The sequence below is a fragment of the Capra hircus genome, chromosome 8, assembly GCF_001704415.2.
Source record: "Capra hircus breed San Clemente chromosome 8, ASM170441v1, whole genome shotgun sequence".
In the NCBI taxonomy this organism is placed as follows: domain Eukaryota; kingdom Metazoa; phylum Chordata; class Mammalia; order Artiodactyla; family Bovidae; genus Capra; species Capra hircus.
Window position 1 is genome coordinate 69997191 of NC_030815.1, and position 25494 is coordinate 70022684.

The 25494-nt window shown below is 51.0% G+C and overlaps 1 protein-coding gene and 1 long non-coding RNA gene across 2 annotated transcripts in view; both read left to right on the forward strand.

Annotated features, from left to right (window-relative positions):
* Positions 11408-25494, forward strand: part of LOC108636602 (liprin-alpha-1-like) — a 50823-nt gene continuing 36736 nt past the window's right edge. Inside the window, 13 exon segments of the mRNA XM_018052775.1 lie at positions 11408-11524; positions 12614-12715; positions 13184-13348; positions 14230-14301; positions 16296-16442; positions 18444-18543; positions 20296-20404; positions 21236-21309; positions 21396-21482; positions 21925-21950; positions 23348-23497; positions 24888-24966; positions 24969-25000. Of these exon segments, the coding sequence (XP_017908264.1) occupies positions 11408-11524; positions 12614-12715; positions 13184-13348; positions 14230-14301; positions 16296-16442; positions 18444-18543; positions 20296-20404; positions 21236-21309; positions 21396-21482; positions 21925-21950; positions 23348-23497; positions 24888-24966; positions 24969-25000 (1260 nt within the window).
* On the forward strand, positions 18463-20620 carry LOC108636571. Its single transcript, XR_001918464.1, has 3 exons — positions 18463-18543; positions 19178-19291; positions 20296-20620. It is a non-coding gene; the product is annotated as an uncharacterized LOC108636571 (long non-coding RNA).

The following is a 25494-nucleotide window of genomic DNA, read 5'->3' on the forward strand; positions in this document are numbered from 1 at the left end:
TATGTAAGGATAATGCAGCAACAGATGTTCTCAGGGACTTGTCAGCCTGGATGCAAAGCTGCATCCCCACCCCACCTTCTGTGGGCATCCTGACCTGGCTTGTGGTAAAAGGGTCAGATCCCTTTACCGAGGGAAGGAACTGAGGCTCTGAGAGGTGGGGCAAGGAGATCAAGGCCACTGGGCCCAACAGGGGCTGCTGAACCTGGGTGCTGGGTCCTCATGTCAGACTCTTTGCCCTGAACCATGAGAACTGGACTATAGGGAGGGCTGAGTGCCAAAGAATTGATGCTTTTGAACTGTGGAGTTGGAGAAGACTCTTGAGAGACCTGTGGACTGCAAGGACATCAAACCAGTCAACCCTGAATATTCATTGGAAGCACTGATGCTGAAGCTGAAGCTCCAATACTTTGGCCAACCCGTGTGAAGAGCTGACTCATTGGAAAAGACCCTGATGCTGGGAAAGATTGAGGGCAGGAGGAAAAGGGGTCATCAGAGGATGAGATGGTTGGATGACATCACGGAGTCAATGGACATGAATTTGAGTAAGCTCTGGGAGGTGGTGAAGGACAGGGAAGCCTGGTGTGCTGCAGTCCATGGGGTCTCAAAGAGTGGGACGTGACTTAGTGACTGAACAACAACTGGTCTTCAGCCTCCATCTCACTCCTCCCCCCAGGCTTAGTGCCTATGCCATGAGCCTCTCCTACAGTGAGGTGTCAGGGGCCATTGTCTAGTTCCGAAGCTATTCATATCTCTATTCATAATTCCACCATTACACAGTCGTTTCTTTGGCTGTACAGTTTTTATGTCTCTTGAGTCTTAAGTGCTGAGGCTTTTATACACCCCACCTGGCTTCCTTTGGGCCTCTGTTGGTTTTGTGGAAGCGTACTTGTTCTAAACTGGAGAAGGAAACGGCAAAGTTATCAAGTGAATTCTGGACATGTTTTAAGAGTCTTGTCTTTAAAGTTCCCCAAGGATGGCTCTTCCCCAGTCCCAGGTAGTCGGGCTGAAATCTGTGTCCCTCTGGTTGTGGTTTTGATGTCCTCCCAGGTCTCCAGGCCGGTTGTGTGCCAGAGTCAGCTCTTTCTGGCTCATCGGGAATTCTGCCAGCCGTGTGTTAACACTTTGGTACATGAAACAGGCCATGGCAGGAGTATTTACACCATGGAAATTGGCAAATGATTCAGCTACAGATCAGGGTTTCTTCCTGGAGAGAAGGGGGTTGGGCAGGGGGCTGCATACGTTATCAGCATGCCCCTGCTGTGTGGCCACGTGTCTCCTTTTCCTGAAGAGGTGAAGTGTCTTCAAACGCATCTGTTGTATTTTCGCTTCTCGTTAGGACACTTTGTTATTTCTGCTCGTTCTGTTTGGTTCTTTTCCAAGTTGGCTGTGTCATTTTCTTTAATGGTTTCCTGTCCTTTGCAGGACCTTTCTATCTTGAGGTTTATTGCTCTAAATGAGATGAGCTTAGCTGATTTATTAGATTTATTATCCATCAAATCCTCTCAGAACCCCAAAGTTGAGGGGGTCACTTCTGCTGGTTCTCCTCCAGCTGTCTTTCATCCTGGTGTGCCTGGCGCTCTTCCACAACGGCCACCACCCTTCCATAACCCGGGGGGCAGTTCCCAAGCCTGGGAAGAAGGTGTCCTTATCCGGAAAGACTTGGCACTTGCATTCTCCACTCATCTGAGGGTGTTATGGATAGGATCACCTTGAACCAAGGTCACGGGCTGACATGCCTGGACCCACTGGGATCCTCAGCTGCTCCTTCTCCTGCTCAGCACCAGAACCACCTTCCTTGTCATTCCCGAGGCTGGAGGAGGGAGGTCCTTTCTGGGTCACCTGAAAGTGTCGTCTCCTGGGAGTCCAGCTCCATGGGGAGAGAAGGGTCTTCTGTTGGACTCCTCCTCTTGGGCAGTTGCTCCTCTGGGTCTTCTCAGGTCTTCAGCAACTTTCAGGTGTGACACTTTTTTTCTTATTGTTTTTGTTTTCCGTGAGAGGGTGGATCTGAGTAACCTATGCACCAATCATCAAAGCAGAACTGTGAATGAATACATGTCTTTTATTCCTTCAACAAGCCAGGCCTTAGGAGCCAGACCCTATGCCGAAGCTGAGGGGTAAATCTGCCCCAGCCGGTCCTGCAGCCCCAGCTCCCTCAGAGACTGCGTTCTGGGTCCTGGCTCACTGGAGACAGTCAAGGGTACCATGTCCAGGATGTGGAGAAGGCATGCTTATGCCAGCACCCCATGTGACCGCTCCTCCCGGGTGGTGCAGACACGGTCAGCAGGCACCACGGTGCAGGAATGCCTCCCTGCAGACCCTTTCCCAGGGACTGAGCACTTTGCTGTCCCCTTCGGGAGCCATCCAGTGGAGGGCAGGCATGAGCAAGTCAGGGTCAGCCCCCAGTGGCAGTCCCAGCCTGCCCCCTTGTCCACGAGTATTAAAATAAACCCGAGGATGCTGCCAGAGGTTGCGGAAGGACCTCAGGAGCATCCTCGGCCAGCACACAGTAGGAACTCGGCAGGACTGTCCCCCCGGCGCCATGGATCACTCAGCAGATATCATCAACCAAGGCTCCTGTGAGATGACACGTTCAGGTGACCCAGAAAGGGCCCCTGTCTTCCAACTCCGGGACCTGGGAGGAGGGTGGTCCTGGCGCTGATCAGAAGGAGGGGATGAGGCCCACCCCGTGCCAGACGCTCTCCCTCCCGGGGGGCATGTCTGTCACCTAAGCAGACAGACTCAGCCTGGAACCAGCCTTCCAGCTCACACCCATGCGGGACCCTGGTGCCAACAGGAAGAGCAGGCAGGACCCAGGGCTGCCAAGAATGCACCCGGTCATTAGGGACTGACCAGGCATCACATGCCTTGAACACATTCTGGGAGAACACAATCTCTCCCATAGAGCGGCCCTGGCATCAGAGGCCCTCCAAGTGGTGGTATTATCCTTAGAGCTGAGGAAGCCGAGGGCACAGGGGGGAGGTTGACCAGTCCCCTGTGGTGGTCAGAAGTCCGACCCAGGCTTCCCAGCGGGGCTCCTCAGCTTCCTGGCCCGGCGGTGCTCGGAAGCCGTCCTGTGTGTCCCTGCCGTGTACACACGCTCCCCACAGCTCCTGCTGGACCGTGAGCTGGTTGGGGTGCACACACAGGATGCCGTGGAGGCCCGCCCACCACCCTCAGGCCTGAGACTCGGTACCCCTAATTCCCTGATGGCAGTGACGGGGCCCTGTGGGGTGGGCGGCAGCTGTGGGGTCAGGGTGGGCTGTGGAGGTGTGCTGCCTGGGAGACCTCTTGGGGGAGCTAAGCACCCCAGGCTTGGCCTCATTGAGGCCAACCTTCCACCAACCTAGGAGGCTGCCCTTCAGCGGAGATGGGTGACTGTGGCATACAACACGCCGGCTCAGGCAGCCGTGGGGACGAAGAGGGGCCCTTGGCATCCTCGACCACCAGGGATCCCCCACGGGGACGTTTTTGCTTGTTCTGTGATTCCCTTCTTCCTTCTAAAAGGAAGGTGCCGGGAACAACTGTGGTGAGGTCGCTGTTCCTGTGAGTTGAGCAGGGAGTGGAGGTTTAAACCCATCCAGTCTGTGCTGGGCAAGCCTCCCCCTCCCCTCTCCCACCTCGGACGGCACAGTCCTAGTCAGTCTTCTGGGCCTTCTTCGCTCTTTGGGAACTGTAAGGTATGACATTTGTTACTTCTTGTCTTTGTCCAGCATTTGGTGGGTCCAAGGCAAGGGCCCTGACCCTGCCCTCTCCCTGAGCCCCTTGGCCCTTCCCACGCCTACGCCAAGGCTCGAGGCCCCTGCGGTTCTGTGGCCTCAAGACTTCCCATCCGAGGGGCCAGTCCGGACAGAAGCCACCGCTCTGGGGCGTCCTGCTGGGGGAGGGGACCGGCATCTTACGGTTTCTTCCTGCCAGGAGCAGACTGCTGTCAGGCCAGGCACCAGGGTTTAAAACATCCTATATGTGTAAGAACGAGGACATCCCATACATTCACCGAGTCCCACGACCCTTTCCCAATCCTGCAGATTTTTTTTTTGGAGGGACCCTGTCACTGACATAAACAGCAGAGCGTGTTTTCCCAGGGATGTGGCCCAGGTACTGCTTCTTGACCAGCATCGAGAGAAATCTCCACAGACTCGGAGAAATAAATTTAGGGTCTTTGCGTGTGGCTGAATAGAGCACATAGAAATAAACGGGAGCTGTACCAGGAAAGACGGGGTTGGTCGTATGGGGCCATCCATGGTCATTCCCAGTGCCCCATGAGGTCAGCCCCGAGCCCGGAAGCCCCCAGGCTGGAGGCGTTGCTGTCTCTTGGGTCTCGGTGCCTCAGGGCTTCCTATGGTAGGGGAAGTGGCTTCCAGCTTCTTTGCAAAGAGAGTCTGTGCAGGGGTGGTCTTAGAGGCCTCAAGGTTGTGGAGAGGTGGCATAGCCCCAGCCATGGGGTTGGGCGGGGGTACTGAGAGCACCAAGATCTCCCCTCAACTGTGAAGCAAGTCACGTGTTGCAAAGATGTGCAGAGGAGCAACAGAGGGTCTCAGAGAGGCTGAGTCACTGGCCAGAGACAACACAGCAGCAGACCGGGACTGCAACCCCGGTCGTTTAAACCACGGCTCCCTCCTGGGCCCATCTGACCTGCCCCTTGAGGGCAGCAGGAAGATCTGGGCTCCCCTGGCCTGAGCGCCCATGCCTGCCTCCCCTCGTCCGGGCTGGGATGTGTCCATTCCCAAACCCATGCGCTGTTTCCCCCACCCTGGGCCGTCATGTCAGGCTCCAGGCTCCCTGCAGGTGAGCCCCACGCCCACCAGCACACCTTGGAGCCCTGCTCATCTGTTCCCTGTGCCCGAGTGTCCTGATCCTAACTGTCTTCTTGAGGCAGCCTTAGGACTGAAGTCCTGGAGCCCTGCTTCTTCAAAGCTGCCTGAACCAAGCCCAGTGAGGCTCTGCCCGGTGGCCTCATGACCAGCATGGTGGGCTGAGTGGTGGCCCCGAAAGCCATCCATCCTTCTGCAGCCTGCAAAGGTGACCTTATGCCGATGAAAGGTCTCGGCAGATGGAAATAAGTTACTGACCTCTGCACCAGATCACCCGGGACGCATGTGGACCCTAAATCCAATGGCAGGTGTGCTTGGAAGAGAAGAGGGAGTGATCTGAAGCACAGAGCCACCCAGGGGAGAAGGTTTGTGCAGATGGATGCAGAGGTCAGGGTGATGTGGCCACAAGCCCAGGGAGGCCTGGGATCCCCCAACAGTTGGACCAGGCCAGAGGGACCCTCCCCTGGAGCCTCTGGAGGGAGCTGAGCCCTACCTACACCTTGATCATAGGTTTCTGACTCCAGAACTGGGGGCGAATGAGTTTGTGTTAAAGCTGTCCAGTCTGTGGCCAGTGGCTGCAGCCACCCCTGGACACTGAGAGTGAACTTGCCAGCTCCAAGGTGAGAATAGCGGTAGGACCGGCCCTCTGCCCCCCACACACAGACACACAACCATGTCATGAGGTTAAATGAGTTAATATGCACAGATGCCTGAATCAGGGACTGACACTTGGATCTCAGCCCCCTTCACCTCTTCCTCCTCGTCGTCATCATTGTCATTGTTAGGGGCCTTCATCCACTCATTCAGTGGACACACAGTGCTCCTGCACGGCCCTGATGTGGGCAGCGAGGCCAAGGAGCTGGGAGGCTCCGCACAGGACTCACCCTGCCTGCTGGGGCCACATGGACAAGGCCTGTGCAGTGACATGGAGGCCCCGGGAGAGGCTGGATCCTCTGGTTGTGGGAGTCACGGGGGCCTCAGCCTCAGAAGTGGAGGGGTGAGCCGGGTTCATCCACGGGGGTGCAGCCCTTCACTCAAAGTAGGGGAAGAACGCCTCCCTGTGTCCGGGAGGCTCCCCTTGCCCTGGTGGCCAGCGGGCACAACCTTAGATGACCAGGAGTCTGCATCTTAGTAGGGGCCGAGGCTGGTGCTGAGTGAATCTTCAGTGAGGCTTTTTCCTTAAAAACCATCCTAAGTGACTTTGGCTCCATTGCTTTTTGCCAGAAACCTACAGTGATCCCGAGAACTTTGTACACTCCAAGGGTGGTGACTGGATGTGGAGCCCAGCACAGACCCGAGTCCGTCCTGCCCTGAGTCCCGCAGGCCGGCCACACCACCCCCTTCCATGGCCTGGCTTTCTTCTGCCAGGACCTTCAGAATGGTGGAAAGGCAAGTGTGGCCTCAAGCTGGGGGGCCAGCTCTGGGCGTCCCCTTGGGACATCTGGTGGACCATAGTCCCCACTGCCGTTAGGCCAGCTCTGTCTCAGGAAATGTCGTGTTTCTTTGCTTTTGTGTGTGATGCAGCACCCAGGGGCGATTGGGAAGTCTGCTGGTGTTACAGGCTCCTGCCTTCAATGGGGAAACATTATTGCTGCGTTGACGCTGCTCACTCGATGCTGGGAATCTGTTAAACACAAATGGCCAGGGGAACAGAGAAAAACACAAAAGAAAAATGGAGAGTTGCTTGGTTGCTTCAGGTCTCACCTGTGATTAAGAGTGTGTACAGCCTGCACATGAACCCGAGTTCCCACACCTGCCAGCTATATAAGGTGCCAGGCCCTGAGTTTAGAACCCTGGCTTCACTCAGGAGTCACTGACAGATACAGTTTTTGTGTATTTCAGGTCTGCATTGTGATGACTTGACGCCCATAGACATCATGGAACGATTGCCCAACATGCGCATCGCCTCACAGTTAGCTCTGTGTGTGTGTGATCTTTAATGTTCCTGTACTCCATGGAGAAGGAATGGCACCCCACTCCAGGACTCTTGCCTGGAGACTCCCCTGGACGGAGGAGCCTGGTAAGCCGCAGTCCGTGGGATTGCTAAGAGTCCAACAGGACTGATCGACTTCCTTTTCAGTTTTCACCTTCATGCATTGGAGATGGAAATGGCAACCCACTCCAGTGTTCTTGCCTGGAGAATCCCAGGGACAGGGGAGGCTGGTGGGCTGCGTCTATGGGGTCACACAGAGTCGGACACGACTGAAGTGACTTGGCAGCAGTAGCAGTATGCTAGTCTTAGAAAGCAAGGTGGAGAGTGTTCCTTGTTTACCCTGAGAGTTCCTGTGAGATGACTGTTTTCTTCCCTAGATTTTTGGAAGAATTGATTGACAAACCCAGTTGGTTTCATTCTGGGGAGGCTTTTAATTTCAGATTTAGTGTTTTTCATGCAAATAAAATTTTCTGATTTTGTATGTCTTCTTGGGTATATTTAGGTAAAGCATTTCCCCTTTGCTAGGCCAGTAGACTCTCCTATTAGTCAGTGAACTGTGGTTCATAATATCTTTCTTTTCTGCAAGATGTGTTGTCTCCCCTTTTAAAAATCCTTGATTCTGGTGATTTGTGCTTTGTCTCTTTTTCTTAATCAGTCTCTCTAGGGGTTTATCAGTTTTATCAGTCCTTTCAAAGAGCCAACTTCTGGCTTTGTTTTAAAAAAAATCTCGTATTTGCCCTGTATTTCCTTATTTTCTGCTCCTTTTTCTCCCATCTACCTGTGTTCCATTCGCTGTGCTTTCTGTCTGGTTTTCTGGGATGGAGGCTCAATTGATTTTGGCCTTCCTTCTTTTCCAGTATATGTGTTTAAGGCTTTAAGTTACCATCTAAACACAGTTCGCTGGGTCCCACAAGTTTGAATAAGCCAAATTTTCCTTATCTTTTATGTAAAAGTATTTTCTAATTTACATTGTGTTTTTAAAAATTATTATTCATGAAATTCTACAAGAAGTATGTCATCTATCTTCCCAATGTTTGGGGAGGTTTTTCTAGTGGCCCCTTTTGGATCTCTGTTAATTCCATGAGGAGCCCCGTCTTGGTCTTTTGGGGCTACTGTTATAAATACCATAGACCAGCTGATAAACAACAGAAAGTTGCTTCTTATAGTACTGGAGGCTGGGAAGTCGCAAGATCACCAGCAGGGGCCACGTCTGGTGAGGCCTGTTTCCTGGTTCCTAGACTGCCTGCTTCTTCTCCCTGTCCTGGCAGCATGGGAGCCCATTCCCTCCTGACCTGACCCCTTCCAGAGTCCCTGCCTCCTAGCATCATCACCACGTGCAGGGTGAAGTTTGAGGGCACATAAGCCATCAGCCCATTGCAATCCATAAGTATCCCCTGCATTATTTCAGTCCTTTGAAATAATTTGAGCTTTCCTAAGGAGCCAATATATATTCATTTTGTTATATGTTCCTTGGGCTCTTGAAAATAATATCTATCAGTGGGAATGCAGTTACGTGCGTATCAGTTAGATCAGGTTTGTCAATCATAATTCAGATTTCGGTAGGCACGTTGAGTTAAGGAGAAGTAGGTGAAATTACCTGAAACATATTTTATTTTAACATTCCCCAAATATTATCATTTCAGTGTGTAATCAACCTGATAAAACCTAATGAAATATGTTACATTCATTTTCTCATGCTAAGTCTTTAAAATCCAGTGTGTGTTTCAGGCTTGTAGCACATCTCATTGTAGAGCCAGCCGCATTTCAGTACCTCGTGGCTGCAAGTGACTAGGTACCAGGGAGCCCAGTTCCCCGAGAGATGTGTCTTTAACGTCTCCCACTGCAATTATGAACTTGGCTGTGACTGCTTTTCTATTTCTGTCAGTTGTTATGTATTGATATTTTGAGGTTATGTTATTGCTGCTGCTAAGTCGCTTCAGTCGTGTCCGACTCTGTGCGACCCCATAGACGGTAGCCCACCAGGCTCCCCTGTCCCTGGGATTCTCCAGGCTAGAACACTGGAGTGGGTTGCCATTTCCTTCTCCAATGCATGAAAGTGCAAAGTGAAAGTGAAGTCGCTCAGTCGTGTCCAACCCTTAGCGACCCCATGGACTGCAGTCTACCAGGCTCCTCCGTCTATGGGATTTTCTAGGAAAGAGTACTGGACTGGCTTGCCATTGCCTTCTCCAGGTTATGTTATTAGGTACATTCAAATTTAGAATCCTTGTCTTCTTGGTAGGCTGAACGTGTATTAGTATGAGATGCTCCTTTTTATCACTAGTAATGCTTCTTACTTTAGACACTCTTTGACAGTGATATTGCCACATCAGTTTTCTGTCCTTGTTCGCCTGGGTACCTCTAGTGGGGACAGAGCTGTCTGTTCACTCAGGGTCTGAGTGACTTGAGGCTGGAGTGTCCTTGTAAGCTGAGTCTCAGCAGCCTTCACCCAGCTTCCCCCCGACCCCAGGGAGGAGCCCTCCAGCGTCTCCATCTGGAAGCCTGGGGTGCCTCCCATGGCCCCCTCTCTTCTTGGCCGGTCCTGAAACCCACCATGTGTCTCCCGAGCACCACAAGCTGATTGATACTCAGCGCTCAGCCAGTTTGGGCAGAGTGTTGGGTATGTTTTCTGTGCCTCCCTTTTCTTGGGGAGCTTAGTCTCTACAATCTGGACTGACTAGTCAGGCCTGCGGTTGAATTTTTGTCTTCCCAGCCCGAGGAACTGTCCAGAGCTATTAGCCAGTCCCCTCTGCTTCACTTTTTCCCTGCCTTTTCTTCCCAGAGTCAGCTTTGTTCTGATGGCCCGAGGGAAGGAGCGGCCCTCTCAGTCTCCAGCTCCCTCACTGGACTTTTGTTTGAAATCTTGGATTGTGGTTGCCTAAGGACCTCTGTTGAAATGTATTTAGCTTCTCTAACTCTTGGTAGGCTGACCCACAAGCTGCTTGCATGTATAACTGGAAGTGGGGAAGCCCTGGGTGTCTTCTCTCATCTGAAGCCACATGTAAAATTCACAAGAATTCTATTGATCATCTTTGATACCAGGGTAAACAAGAACCAGGGGTCCTTGCTTATTCCCCACGGTTGTGTTTCTGATCAGAATCCCCAGCTTGCCCGGGCTGTTTCAATGCCACTTGAACTTGGGAAGAAGGTGGGGCAAGCGGCCCCTGCGGCCTGGGGACAGAGGAGTCAGTCTGCCCTCTTCCCTTGCCCCTGCCGGCCCAGGGCAGGCCTTGTGATGCCATGCTGCTGGTGGTGGAGGAGAAGGCTGAGGAGGGAGGGGTTGCATGAACTGTGTTCTGTGACATGGTCACGTGCGGGTTTTCTTTTCCAGTTTGAGAAAATGACTGCTTTTACTCTTCTCTCCAGTTTCACTTTAAGGTGGAAAATGAAGATTTTATTCTTAAAGTTGAGCACAGGGATTTTACAGTCTTTTTGAAAGCAACAGTTGAGGTTCTCAAAAGACATCTCAGAGAACTCCAGCAGATCAAGCGAAAAAAAGAGAATGTGTCCAGGGTGAACTGGGGGCGGGACCCCAAACTGTACTCTGTCTCCCCCAGCGTGTGTAATTGCTGAGATGGGTGGATAGAGGGCCTCAAGCACCCTGGTGACCGAGGTCCTCAAGTGACAGCAGAGGCTCCGGCTGAGCCAGGAGCAGTATGGCCTGTGTCCTGGCGAGTGGAGAGCCGCGAGGCTGGGAGTGGGGCCAGGAGAGGGGGTGGGAGACTCGGGCTTGGAGGGAGGGGCAGCACCTGGCGGGGTCTGGGAGACGCTGGCTGTCACGGCTGAAGGCAGGGACACCTCTGAACCTCCACCATGTAGCCCGCACGGGCAAGAGTTGTCTGGCATCCAGGGTCAAAGTTAAGAGGGCAAGTTTGCAGCAGATGGACGGAACCCCTATACCCACTGTGAATTCATTTTAAGTGCCTGGAGTGAGGATGGTCAAGCCCTTGCTGAGCTTGAGTGAGGGAGTCAGTCAGGGAGGACTGAGCTCCGGGTGAGAGTGAGGGGCAGCTAGCGCGGTGAGTCCTTGTCACCCGGGTGGGTTCTGGGGACACCCTTGAGTTCAGTGGTGCCCTTTGAGTAGCCTCACTGGAGGCTTGTTTGGGGGGTAGAGGAGGCAGAAGCCCACTTAGAAGACGTGCTCATTCCTAGTGTGGTGGTTTCTGAAGCAGTTTCTACTATTTGATTCGACTGTGAACCAGTCCCCTTGCAGGGTCATGTTTGATGCTGGGCCTGAGCTGTGGGCGCAGCCTTCCTTCTCCTGCAGCCCACACTCATCTGTCGTCTTTTTGGCAGCCCCTCCCCCTGTCTGCACCCTTGATGGTGGGCCTGAGCCCAGCCCCCCTGTTACCACGGAGCCCCTTGTGACTGAGAGGGTTCCAGGTTCCAGGCTCCTGGGAGACGTGCTGGAGGCAGAGCCTTCGTGCCATTTCTTCTAGAGACAGCAGTGCTGATGGTCCTAGTCTGAGAGCAGTGTGTCTGAGAGTGGTGTGTGAGAGCGTCATGTGTGAGAGTAGTGTGTGAGAGCGGTGTGTGTGAGAGCGGTGGTCGTAGTGTGAATAGTGGTGGTCGTAGTGTGAGATCGGTGGTGATAGCTCGGGTGCTGAGGTATCTAACCGTGAAACAGCAGTTGCCCCTGAGTGGGGGGCTGCCCCCATCCACGAGGATGGGTCGCAGAAGGGCCCGCCTATGGGCACTTTTCCAGTGCTGCTACCCCAAGGCAAAGGCCAAGACAAGGAAGAACTTGGCCTCGGCCCAAGTCCTGGAAGCAGAGTGGCCTGAGGTGAGAGCAGCCGGGGGCTGGGCCCCTCGGATTGGCCTTCACCCAGCGAAGCGTTGGGGTTGTGTCTCATTTTGTTAGCCTGGTTGTGGGCCCTGCCGGCCAGGGCGTTTTGGCCTTCTGGGCAGGATCGACCCCAGCAGGTTGACCTTGTAAGTGGTTGTGCAGGTGCTGCGGGGAGGATGGGCAGGGGCCCCACAAGGAGGGAAACACTGGCTGGAGGAGTCACTGGGGCATGTGGATTGAGCTATAGAGTCAGTCCTTGAAGCAGAAAGGCTAAGCCCCTTAACATCTCCCATCTTACAAAGCACAGAACAGTGTGTCCAGCATCTTAATGACGGGTACCTACTGCTTATGTGTATAACATACACCCTCATAGCTTCACATGTCTACTACATGCCTCTTACAAGTGTTGGGCAGTGTTCTAGGTGCTGAATAGTCAGTATGTAGTAGGGGACACGTAGCCCAGGAGTTTTTTATTTGTGCAAAGAAAACTAGAAGAATGAAAGACTCCATGTGGTTCAGTTTGAGCAAGTTCACCACGTGGACGGCACCGCGTGCAGGAAAATTGTGAGAAAGTACATATAACATGAATTTAACATTTCACCAGTGGCTTGAATGACTGGGTGACTTCTGTGGAGTCAGGCTAACAGATGGCCTTGGGGTGCCATCAGCCTTTATCCCAGAGGAGCACTCCAAAGCCTGATGGCCTTGTAGATCTTACCTCCCTTCTTCACCCTCCCCAGCGGTTCTAGGTCACTTGTCTGTGTGTCGTTTAAGAATCTCTTTATCCACTCAGTTGTTAGGTTTATGTTTAGGGAAGTTTCTCAGACTTCCCTGGGTCTTGAGAAGGCAGGCTTGGATTCCGGGTTCTCCCCTGCCGCATGCTGCCAGGTCGAGGTGGAGGCTGAAGGCCGGTCTGAGTTGTGGTGGTCTGTGTGGTCTTGGGGTCAGTGGACCCCTGTTCTCTGGAGGGGCAGGGAGACCCTTTGTGTGGAGCCTGCGGAGACTTGACAGGGTCATCTTCAGAGTCTCGCTCTCTTTTGAATCTGTGTTTGCATTTAGTCACTTACCCATTTCCCTGTTTTCTAGGACTTGGCAGCATCTACGGAAGAATTCAAAATGTGCCGGAAGCAGCTTCTCGCGAGAGAGGAAGAAATGGCTGTGCTCACAGCAGAAAGGGACCACACCAGGGTCAGTAGGGGATTCTCACGGGTTGACCTTTGCCCCGCGGGGGTCACTGCTGGGCTCCATGTGGCTGTCTTTAATCTGTCTGGTTTTCAAGTCATTTTTCACATCTTCCCACTGAGCAGACCAGAGTGGATCAGTTTGGGGTTCTCATACTTAGCTTCAAATTTATGAGGAGAGCTAATAGAATTTTCGTACATTTGAGGGGGGAGTTCTCTGAACTTACAATTTGGTCCATGCTACAGTTTGTGTGGGGTCTTAGTTCCCCGACCAGGGATTGAAAGCCATGACCCCTGCAGAAGTGTGGAGTCTTAACTACTGGGCCACTGGGGAAGTCCACTCTAAGTTTAGACTGCACTGGCGGGATTCCGACTTGCCTTAGCATGTTTCCGGTGATAGCATGAGGCTGAGAGGGGTTATCGGCCCTGAATTCAAGCCTGAGGTTGAAGGTGCTCCTTTGGCCCTGCCCTGCAGCTGCTGCTGGAGCACCTGGAGTGCCTGGTTTCCCAGTACATACCGTCCCTGCAGATGACGGCGGGCAAGTGGCAGGCGCAGTCCCCAGCCGACATGACCAGAGAGCTCGAGGTGCTCAAGGCATTGAAGTCACTCTTTGAGCACCACAAGGCCCTGGACAAGAAGGTACCAGCCCCCCGGCCATCCCGGATTTGTACACTTGCTGCCTTGTTAGGTGGATGATGCATGTATTTATGTAACTAGTTGACTTGTGAGCTTCTTGAATTCTTGTAAATACATTTTTTCTGTAAGAAGTCAAGAGTTTTTTATGGTTAAAAAGTATTGCCTGCGTCCATGCTCAGTCATGTCCGAGTCTTTGTGACCCTGTGGATTGTAGCCCACCATGCTCCTCTTTTCCTGGAACTTCCCAGGCAAGAATACTGGAGTGGGTGGCCATCTTCTACTGCAGGGGATCTTCCCGACCCAAGGATCGAACCTGCCCTCTTGCATTGGCAGGTGGATTCTTTACCATTGATCCACCTGGGAAGCCCCCAGTTAAAAAGTATTCGTTGGTATAAATGTCTCAAGATTTATTATATTCTGTATATCAATTTGCAATTAAAAACTAGGTCATAGAATTATTTTAGGATAACATTTTTTCCTCTCAAACTTAGAATTTAAAGCTGTTAATAAGCAGATTTTCTTGACGTTATGATCAATGAGATACATTAAATGTATTCTGTTATAGTAGCCGTGTATTAGGGTGAGTATACAATGGCAACCCACTCCAGTACTCCTGCCTGGAAAATCCCACGGGTGGAGGAGCCTGGTAGGCTGCAGTCCGTGGGGTCCCGACGAGTCGCACACTGCTGAGCGACTTCACTTTCACTTTTCACTTTCATGCATTGGAGAAGGAAATGGCAACCCACTGCAGTGTTCTTGCCTGGAAAATCCCAGGGACAGGGGAGCCTGGTGGGCTGCCATCTATGGGGTTGCACAGAGTCGGACATGACTGAAGCGACTTGGCAGCAGCAGCAGCATACACTAAGAAGTGCACTAATGTATAGACACACATCAACACACGAGGAGCACTTGAAAGGGGTAGTTTGCTAGAAGAATTAGGTGCCACACATAAAGAGGTAAGTTAGATCAGTCATCGTGGAATTTCAGTTCGGTTCAGTTGAGTCACGCAGTCGTGTCCGACTCTTTGCGACCACATGAATCGCAGCACGCCAGGCCAGTGGACGTGTCTGTTGTCCTGAGGGGGAATGTGGGTCCCTTGTTCTCCCCGTGATCTCAGCCTTGGCATGGCTGCGTGAGCAAGAGCAGAGCACGGGCGAGACCCCGACTGGCTGCCTTCCCCGCCTCTGCGTCAAGGTCTCTGGGGTAGAAGAGGCCTGGTCCAGGCGGTCCGTTGGCAGTGGACCAACATGAGGGCAGTCCTGGCGCTGTGCTGCCCCCTGGGTGTGGACTCCTCATATCCACAAGTTCTAGGGGGCCCAGTGTGTTCCTTTTTAAAAAATTCATTCATCCACTCATTCATTTATTGGAGTATAGTTGCTTTACACCTCTGTGTCCATTTCTGCTGTTCAGCAAAGTGAACCAATCATATATATATATACACACATATATCCCCGTTTCTTAGATTTCCTACCCAGTAAGTTCACCACAGAGCACTGAGTAGAGTGCCCTGTGCTGTACAGTAGGTCCTCACTCGCTGTGGACTTGATGCAGAGTATCAGTAGAGTATATATGTCAACCCCAGTCTCCCAGGTCATCCCCCTACCTGCCTGTTGAATGTGTTCCCGATGATGCTGAAATTTCCTTCTGATTCACTCAGGCGAGTCTGAACGTCTGTGGAGCCCGTTCTCTCAGAGAGATGGGAGCATGCTGCATGGGCTCTGCTGAAGCAGCTTGCCTGGCCATCTTCTCTAGTTTTCTGAGGTTCCGCTCCTTGAAGGGATGTGTGACAGTGAAAGCAGTGGTCAGACAAGTCGAGTGGCGTTTGCTCACCCTCAGGTCCTCAGGCCCGTGCTGTGTGACCATGCAGAGTCAGGATGTTTCTGGCGGTCGTGTCTGCGGGTGTCATGATTTATGAGAAACTCCCTAACGATCACTGTGAAAACAGAAGAGAGCTGGGGGCTCAGGCCTCCTCCTGTGAGCCTCACCTCTCCTCTGTGCGCACACAGACAGCGCCCACCCTGCCCCACCCCTCCCCCGTGAGGCCGTCTCAGAGAGCACCCCTCCAACATGTGGTACAGCAGGTGTACTTGTTTAGTAGCTCAGTGTGAGTAATTCTGTGTGAGAACACAAAACAGAAATATTTGCACATGTTTGTATAGCCTGTTCACACTACTCTTTGGTAACAGGAGGAGATTAGGTGGCAGAGGTTAATACGTAGAGAATTCTGGAAAAAGCATTTTTAAGACCTTTCACTTTTAATGTTAGGACAACACCGGTTACTTAGTGAGCACGGAGGCACCTGAAATGGATTTTGAGCCTGCAGACAGGAGTCGCACCAGCAGCAAGCTCTGCTCCTGGTTTGAGGGTTTCCTACATGTGCTGTAACTGCTTTAGAAGAACTCGGCTTGAGAAGGCTGCTCCCAGTTGTGTTACACTTTGACTTCTGTTTCCACTCATTCATATTTAATTTTGAGGAAATTGCATGAGATTTTTCCAAGTTTTACCCAAGGAGATGAGCCTCAGAGCTCCCTGTTGGATCTGTTGAAGGTCCCTCCCTGTTCTGGGTCAAGCCCGCCTGTATGGTGTAGGAGACAGAGGTCCTCATTTCATGCCAGATACCTTCCCTTCTGGAATTCTTGCAATGACAGAGTAGTTTAGTGTACTTTTTGTTTGCTGTTTGGGTTTATTTTGTAGAAAAGAAGCTTGGTAAATCGAGTGGCTAAACCGATGTTAAGACAGATGGGTGCCATCGTGGCAAATGTGATATTTGAGGTAGGCGTGGTTTTGCTCACATCTCAGAAAACTGCCATGTCTAGGACTTTAATTTTGAGGACGCTAATTTTATGTTTGATTTGAAATTTAGGATTTAGTCCCGCTATTTTACTCTTAAGTGTATCGGAGTATTCTATGATAATGACTTACCTTTTCTCCTCTGCATTGCCTGGTGTAGGCTATGGCCCAGAAGGAGGACATGGAGAACAGAATCACTCCACTTGAGAAACGCTACCTCGCTGCACAGCGCGAAGCCATCTCTGTGCACAACCTCGATGATAAACTTGAAAATGAAATCGCAAATAAGGATTCTATGCATCGACAGGTAGTGGCTTTTACTGAACTGTGTCTGACTTTTCTAGTAGTGAATACTGAGGAAGGAAGGTACAGACCTTTCCATGTGACTCCCATGTTGGAAATCAAGTCCCAATGGAAAGTTCTTAGGACCCTAAAATACTGCGTTCATAAGTGTGGATGGATATCATGATACATCAGCTGTACTGAAAGAAAATACATTCTGTTAAAAATTGAGGGTGACTGCAACTTACAGGTTTGAGTTATTTGGGATTTGGTTTAACCATTTTGTGGAATTCCACTTCTGACTCTTGATTTACTTGCCTTGAATCTGTTGGCTTGTTAGCATTTTTACTGAAAGAGCAGAGAGCAGCAGGGAACTTCACACAGCTGGCTGCCTGTTGGGAACTGGGGTCACTGTGACCAAAGGCAGGGTTAGAGCTCCAGTCTGGTTAGGCTTTGTATGTCCTGTGGTTTGGTGAGCTTTACTTGCTCCTGTTCCTGTGTGGTCTCAGATAATCAGGACTCAACCAGGAAAACCAAATCTGACTTTTCCAAAACAGAGTCAGTCTGGTGTGTGACAAAGTGTATCATTGGCCCCACTACAAAAATAAAATCCTAGAAAGCCATTGAAATGTCTGATGTGGAATGCTAATTTAGAGCATTCCGACATACAAAAGAATGGCTGTAAAAGGCGGATCAGAGAAGACTACGTACCATGTGCTGTTGTTTTCTGACGGTTTTAAAGCATCTCTTATTGTTTATGTATGTACATAGAGTAATACGCACACAGAAAATATAAGAAAGCAGCTTAGAAATAAATGCTAACCTCTCAGGAACCCGAGCGTATAGATGATTTCATTCTTTTTCTTTTTCAAAAAGAATCTGTCTAATTGTTCTACACTGAAACTTTTCAGAGTAAGAAGATCTGTTAAAAGAATAATCATGCATTTACAAATATTAGTTGACTGGCATTTCCCCAGGCACACTCTGATCAGGTCTGTATTTCAGAGGAGATGAAAGCCATATTTTGACTTACAAGGCCATGGCCGTCTGCGGTCGGTAGGGTTCCGTTCAAATGATGATTCTGGTGATGTTTTAAGAAGGGTCAGTACTGACCCTTAACTTGTCAATAAGAATGAATAAGCTTCTACAGAAACCTGATCTTCTTTAATCTATAAGAACTTTTTTTTTTTTTAAAGACTTCTTTGAAGACGTTTAGGAAAAGCAAATACTCTGGCAGGAGGTGTTCTGCCCACTGAGACCAAGCCCAAGAACACTGAGAGAAAAATTACCATGATGCAGCTTCTGAAACAGAACTAATCCTGTAGACACGTGCATTTAGGTTTTCTCTCAGCTTACTATGAAAAATTGTATGCATGGCAGAACACTCATTTGTGAAAATGTGTGTGTTTGTGTGTGTGTGCATGCACATGTGAGAAGAAAGAGAGAGAGCCTGAGAGTATTCACACATGTGGTCAAATAGAAGTCAAGACACAAAATCCTGGATATCTTCTCGAATCAAGGGGATCTCTGTGGTTTCTGTATTCTTATAAAAAAGTTTTTTTTTGCCTATACTTTCTGGGCTTCCCAGGTGGTGCTAGTGGCAAAGAACCAGCCTGCCAACACAGGAGATGCAAGAGACTGAAGTTGACCCCTGGGTCAGGAAGATCCCCTGGAGGAGGAAATGGCAGCTCACTCCAAAATTCTTTCTGAGAGAATCGCATGGACAGAGGAGCCTGATGGGCTACAGTCCATGGGGTCGCAAAGAGTTGGACACATCTGAGCACATACTTTCTGGAATAAACATATTTTAAGAGGAAAGAATACAGGGGCAAAAACTGAAGTGAAAGTTACTTGTTAGCACAAAAGGCCAAAGGACAAACATGAAAAGAATGAGAGTTTAGAGCGGGGAAGAAAGGTCCCAGTTCTGTCTCATTTTGGAGGCAGTCGTCAAGGAAATGTGGGGTGGATCCTAGAAGGGGTGAGAGTGTGGAAGCCACTCATGCCTGTCCCTGCTTTGTCCCCATAGGTTAAACCTGCTTCAGCCATGTCTGTAAGGAAGGATGAAATTGACCAGCAGTCATCAGCCCCACTGGAAGGGAGCCTCCAACAGAACTTATGTCTACCAGGTAGATTCTAAGACTGGTCTCCAACCCTTGTCTTCCTGTCTATGCGTTTATTTTTGGCTGTGCTGGGGCTTTGCTGCTGCATGGGCTCTCTCTAGTTGTGGAGAGTCGGGCCTCCTCTCCAGTTGCGGTAGGTGAGCGTCTCACTGGGGTGGCTTCTCTTGTTGCAGAACAGAGGCTCTCGGGCGCATGGGCTTCAGGAGTCGCAGCAGGTGTGCTCAGTAGTTGTGGCTCCCGAGCTGCAGAGCACAGGCTCAGGAGTTGTGACACCTGGGCTCAGCTGCTCCGCAGCATGTGGGATCTTCCCAGACAGGGATCGAACCCATGTATTCTGCATAGGCAGGCAGATTCTTCCCCTCTGAGCCACCAGGGAAGCCCCTGACCTTTCTTTTTACTGTTTCCTGTGCCAGCTATGAATGCGACTTGGATGTGTGGCTTGTAATATATTTCTGTTGGCAGTACTGGTCTAGGGTCTGTCTAAGGTATGTGGTAGATGAAGAATCAAAAGATGAAAGCCCGGTTGAGGAGAGTTCCCCTTGTGGATTCCACAGATGGCCAAAAGAGGCCTCCCCAGCCACACTGCCAGCCTCAGGGAATCCTGTGGGGTTTACTCACCTGCTTTTCCCTTCCTTCCCAGGATTCTATATGGAAGAAGCCAGTGGAGGTTGTGCCCCACGCACCGATGGGACAGACGACACCAGTCATTCAAACACCCTCTCTTCTTGCTTACCTTGCACGACTTGCAAATCAGGTACAGAACCTGTGGTCCCCTGTGCCTGCAGTTAGGGTGCTGGGTGATGAGATGGGGTTTAAATGGGACGAGGGGTCAGAAAGCTGATTTCCAGCCCAGCTAGGTCTTCAACTTGTCTTAGGTCAGTAAAATAAATGAAAGCAGACGTTATTTGCATAACACATGCCAACTGGTAGGGAAGTCTTTCAAAATATCAGCTGGAAAGAGGGGAATAATGTGTCCCTTGATGGAGGGGGCTGGATGGTAAGAGTGCAGAAGGCCTGGGGGAGTGGGGCAGGGCTGGGTTTGAGCTGTGTGATGTGTCTGATCCTGGGCCAGGCTCCTGTGGGCGCCACGCCCTCTGCTCTGGGGTCTCAGCCTCTCTCAGCCTTCATGACCTGAGGTCCCTCTGCCACTCCAGCAGGGCATCACCCATTGGGACATCACCCAAGGGTTCCTCTCCATCCACAGCGCCTCAGCTTACACCTCACCCCACCCCACTTCTTGCTCCTCCTTTGTGATCTAAAACGTTTTTCTCCCCAACCCTGGTGCAATCCGTAATGATGCACAGTCCCTTTTGTATGCCTCTGTTGCTGACACGTGAACAGTGGCTGTTCCATGGATGGTCTATGTGTGTTGCCACAGAAAATGACCCCAACATTACTTTAAAAAAGAGTAATTCATTGATTTTTGGCTGTTCTGGGTCTTTGTTGCGGAACAAGGGCTTTCTCTCGTTGTGGGGAGGGGGGCTACTCTTGCTGCTTCTCATCGTGGTGCACAGGCCCTAGCGCACAGCATGAGTAGCTGTGGCACACAGGCTTAGCTGGCCCGCAACATGTGGGACCTTCCCAGACCAGGGATGCACCCTGCATCCCCTGCTTTGGCAGGCGGATTCTTAACCACTGGAGCAGCCAGGAAGCCATCCGAATCACTTCTTGAACTGAGTGGATGGAGCTCTGGGTGGTGAAGAAGGGTTGAGAGACATATGAGGGAAACACATCCTCAGAACCTTATTTGGTCTCTAGGAGAAGAAGAAAAAAATCGCTGCACACCCACCAAGGACACTGAGTGTCAGTGCAAAGCTGGCACTTTCCGTGAAGATGCGCTTGAATTCTGTCACAACTGCAGCACCGGGTGAGACACAGGAGCCTGCGGGGCTTCCAAACCACAGGAGACCCCAGTTTCCTTGTACCCATTTCTCTCTCCTGCTTCCGTGAAGCTCCTCCCACCTCTCAGAGCTCCCTTGTGCCTGTGGGGTCTCCTGAGCCTGCAGCAGCACTCCCTACCACCACCGTCTGTCCTGCACGGCTTACCCTGTGGCCCCTTCCCATGTCTCCTCGGGAGGGGCCTAGAAAGACCAAAGTGCTCACAGCAGAGAGAAGTCATGTTGAGGCCACATGTGTGCTCCTTCAAGGTTCCTATAATACCAGAACCAACTCGACAGGCCTCACACCCAGCCCCTTGTTCCCCAGGAGCACCTGAATGTTTCCTATTTGGGGACTCAGGGGCCAATAGTAATTCACGATCCTCTGATGCTCCAGTGTTGGCTGAGATTGGTAGGAAGAGTCAACAGGTGGATGAGAGGGCCTCATGTTCAAGTTTGACTGGAGGATGAGTCAAACTTGTGCCCACACCCTTCTGACCCTTGACCTGGATGAGGCCCCCCCCCGTCACAGAGCTTCCTGTGCAGCCCAGGGAGGCCAGGCGGGCCTTGCAGAGGAAGCCCAGCTCCTGAAGGACAGCTCTGCACACTCAGTAGGAGCCTGGGGGCTGCAGTATACAATCCTGGATCCTTCTCCTGCCAGTGAGGGGGAGTGAGGGGACCCTCCCCTGCAGACAGCAAGAGCCTGGCCCCCCTCCACTGTCTTGTCAGGGGACCCAGGATGGGAGGCTGCCCCCTCTTTCTCCTCATCCAGGCAGCTGGCCCTGATGGGTTCCCTACATCACCCCTGTGTCTGTACCCAGGTGCCCTGATGGGAAGGTCATGGTCACGGACTGTACCCCCTGGAGCGACATCAAATGTGTGGACCAAGAATCAGGTGCCCTGGCCCATGGAGAGGCCCCCGTTCCTGGAGAGCCAGCAGCCACGAGCCAGACACTCCCCGTCACCCCTCTCCCTCCGCAGGCCCTTCAGGGCAGGGGATTGGAGTTGTAACTGGACTTGGAAACGCCATTGTCCTCATCGGATGGGTTGTGTGGTGCTTCTTGAAAGGTGAGGTTCTAGAAGGGAAGGAGGAGGTGCTGGCTCCCTCCTCCATCTCCCCAATCCTCCTGTTCCTCCTGGCTTGTCTCTGATCTTGTTCCCAAGGAAACCCCTCCCACCTCTCCTGGTCCTACAAAACCGTGATCATATCGGGCCCCCAGCTCAGCTGATGGTCCCCTCTTCCCCCTGGCCAAGTCTGGTGGGAGGAGGCAGGAGAAGAGGGTGGTTCAGTAGCACTGCACAGAGATTGTACATGGGTTTCTTTTTACTTCATATTCTCCCTTCTCTTCTCCTCCCTGAGGGTTCTCCAGATTCAGAATGTCCCGCTTGCAGTCACAGGCCTGGGGCTCTTTGTTCAGTGTCTGAGCCCCCACCCTGCACCCTGTCCCAGGATGGGAGGTGCGGCAAGAGGGCCCTCCCCACCACTCAGTGGTTGTCTCTTCTCTTCTAGGTCTCTTTGATGAGTGCTGGCGCAAGGTGATTGGTTTCTCTAGCATCTGGCAGCATCAGACCCTCAGTAACAGCTTCTGCCCCCACAACAATGCCCAGGGTGGACGGGGTCCCCGGTTTGTCCTATGCTGTTATCTCTGACTCTCTCAACTGGCCTGGGGGCTCTAGGCTGAATGTAGGAGGGAGACTGGCCTGCTGAGAGCAGGCCTAAGGCTGGTTGGCAGCGCTGGCCCTGTCCTTACTCTTTGAGACACCCTGACTCTGCAGCCTTGGGGTGTGGGGGGTGTCAGCCAGGGGTGCTCAGTTCCCCTCAGGCTCATGCTGTGTGATCATGCAGAGTCAGGATGTTTCTGGCGGTCGTGTCTGCGGATGTCGTGATTTATGAGAAACTCCCTAACGGTCACTGTGAAAACAGAAGAGAGCTGGGGGCTCAGGCCTCCTCCTGTGAGCCTCACCTCTCCTTTGTGTGCACACAGACAGCGCCCACCCTGCCCCACCCCTCCCCCGTGAGGCCGTCTCAGAGAGCACCCCTCCAACATGTGGTACCCCAGGCGTACTTGTTTAGTAGCTCAGTTGAGTAATTCTGTGTGAGAACACAAAACAGAAATATTTGCACATGTTTGTATAGCCTGTTCACACTACTCTTGGCCACAGGAGAAAATTAGGTGGCAGAGGTTAATACGTAGAGAATTCTGGAAAAAGCGTTTTTAAGACCTTTCACTTTTAATGTTAGGACAACATCGGTTACTTAGTGAGCACGGAGGGACCTGAAATGGATTTTGAGCCGGCGGACAGGAGTCGCACCAGCAGCAAGTTCTGCTCCTGGTTTGAGCGTTTCCTACATGTGCTGTAACTGCTTTAGGAGAACTCGGCTTGAGAAGGCTGCTCCCAGTTGTGTTACACTTTGACTTCTGTTTCCACTCATTCATATTCTTATTTAATTTTGAGGAAATTGCATGAGATTTTTCCAACTTTTACCCGAGGAGATGAGCCTCAGAGCTCCCTGTTGGATCTGTTGAAGGTCCCTCCCTGTTCTGGGTCCAGCCCGCCTGTATGGTGTAGGACACAGAGGTCCTCATTTCATGCCAGATACCTTCCCTTCTGGAATTCTTGCAATGACAGAGTAGTTTAGTGTACTTTTTGTTTGCTGTTTGGGTTTATTATGTAGAAAAGAAGCTTGGTAAATCGAGTGGCCAAACCGATGTTAAGACAGATGGGTGCCATCGTGGCACATGTGATATTTGAGATAGGCGTGGTTTTGCTCACATCTCAGAAAACTGCCATGTCTAGGACTTTAATTTTGAGGACGCTAATTTTATGTTTGATTTGAAATTTAGGATTTAGTCCCGCTATTTTACTCTTAAGTGTATCGGAGTATTCTATGATAATGACTTACCTTTTCTCCTCTGCAATGCCTGGTGTAGGCTATGGCCCTGAAGGAGGACATGGAGAACAGAATCACTCCACTTGAGAAACGCTACCTCGCTGCACAGCACGAAGCCATCTCTGTGCACAACCTCAATGATAAACTTGAAAATGAAATCGCAAATAAGGATTCTATGCATCGACAGGTAGTGGCTTTTACTGAACTGTGTCTGACTTTTCTAGTAGTGAATACTGAGGAAGGAAGGTACAGACCTTTCCATGTGACTCCCATGTTGGAAATCAAGTCCCAATGGAAAGTTCTTAGGACCCTAAAATACTGCGTTCATAAATGTGGATGGACATCATGATACATCAGCTGTACTGAAAGGAAATACATTCTTTTAAAAATTGAAGGTGACTGCAACTTACAGGTTTGAGTTATTTGGGATTTGGTTTAACCCTTTTGTGGACTTGCACTCCTGACTGTTGTTTTACTTGCCTTGAATCTGTTGGCTTGGTAGCATTTTTACTGAAAGAGCTGAGAGCAGCAGGGAACTTCACAGCAGCTGGCTGCCTGTTGGGAACTGGGGTCACTGTGACAAAAGGCAGGGTTAGAGCTCCAGTCTGGTTAGGCTTTGTACGTCCTGTGGTTTGGTGAGCTTTACTTGCTCCTGTTCCTGTGTGGTCTCAGATAATCAGGACTTAACCAGGAAAACCAAATCTGGCTTTTCCAAAACAAAGTGAGTCAGTCTGGTGTGTGACAAAGTGTATCATTGGCCCCACTACAAAAATAAAATCCTAGAAAGCCATTGAAATGTCTGATGTGGAATGCTAATTTAGAGCATTCCGACATACAAAAGAATGGCTGTAAAAGGCTGATCAGAGAAGACTACGTACCATGTGCTGTTGTTTTCTGAGGGTTTTAAAGCATCTCTTATTGTTTATGTATGTACATAGAGTCATACGCACACAGAAAATATAAGAAAGCAGCTTAGAAATAAATGCTAACCTCTCAGGAACCCAAGCGTATAGATGATTTCCTTCTTTTTCTTTTTCAAAAAGAATCTGTCTAATTGTTCTACACTGAAACTTTTCAGAGTAAGAAGATCTGTTAAAAGAATAATCATGCATTTACAAATATTAGTTGACTGGCATTTCCCCAGGCACACTCTGATCAGGTCTGTATTTCAGAGGAGATGAAAGCCATATTTTGGCTTACAAGGCCATGGCCGTCTGCGGTCGGTAGGGTTCCCTTCAAATGATGATTCTGGTGATGTTTTAAGAAGGGTCAGTACTGACCCTTAACTTGTCGATAAGAATGAATAAGCTTCTACAGAAACCTGATCTTCTTTAATATATAAGAACTTTTTTTTTAAAGACTTCTTTGAAGACATTTAGGAAAAGCAAATACTCTGGCAGGAGGTGTTCTGCCCACTGAGACCAAGCCCAGGAACACTGAGAGAAAAATTACCGTGACGCAGCTTCTGAAACAGAACTGATCCTGTAGACACATGCATTTAGGTTTTGCCTCAGCTTACTAAAATGGCAGAGGCTACACCACTTGGCCCGTCTTGATGTTCTGGTCTCCCTTTGGAGAAGGAGGATAAAGACCGACAGTTGCAGGAGTGCCTGGACCTGGCAGAGCAGAAGCTGCAGCAGATGCTGCTGGAAGTGGAGGCTAGCTGGCTCAGTGGGTGGCTGCGCTCTCCAAGGTGATGCTGTTGGTCCCCGGGGGGGCGGGCGTGGGCAGGGCCTGTTCCTCTGCTGCTCATTCCAGGAAGGATCGCAGACACAGGTCCTGCTGCCCCTCTGAGATGGGAGCGCTCCCTGAGTGTCAGACAGTCCCCGCTCCCCTGTCATCCCTGCGTTAGTTTCCCTCCAGTTTTGTCCTGTGCTCTGTGTGTCCCCAGCATGCTTCAGCTCCGAGTCACTGCTGCTCAGAGTTCAGTCAGCAACTCAAGCCTAGCAGGATAAAGAACGAGAAAAATCCCATTCTCAGTTAAGAGATGGCCAAAATAGCTCTGTCATGAACACAGTTTTAAGTCTTTATCCATACATTGTTGACTAAGTCACAGCAGGGCACTGTGCAGACCCGGGCCCCACTCCCAGCTTGCAGTCCCCGGGAGCCCACGGGTGAGAGGCGGCATCCTGGAAACGTGGTGCTGCCGGGGCATGGTCCCCACAGCCAGCCAGCCACCTCGTCCTT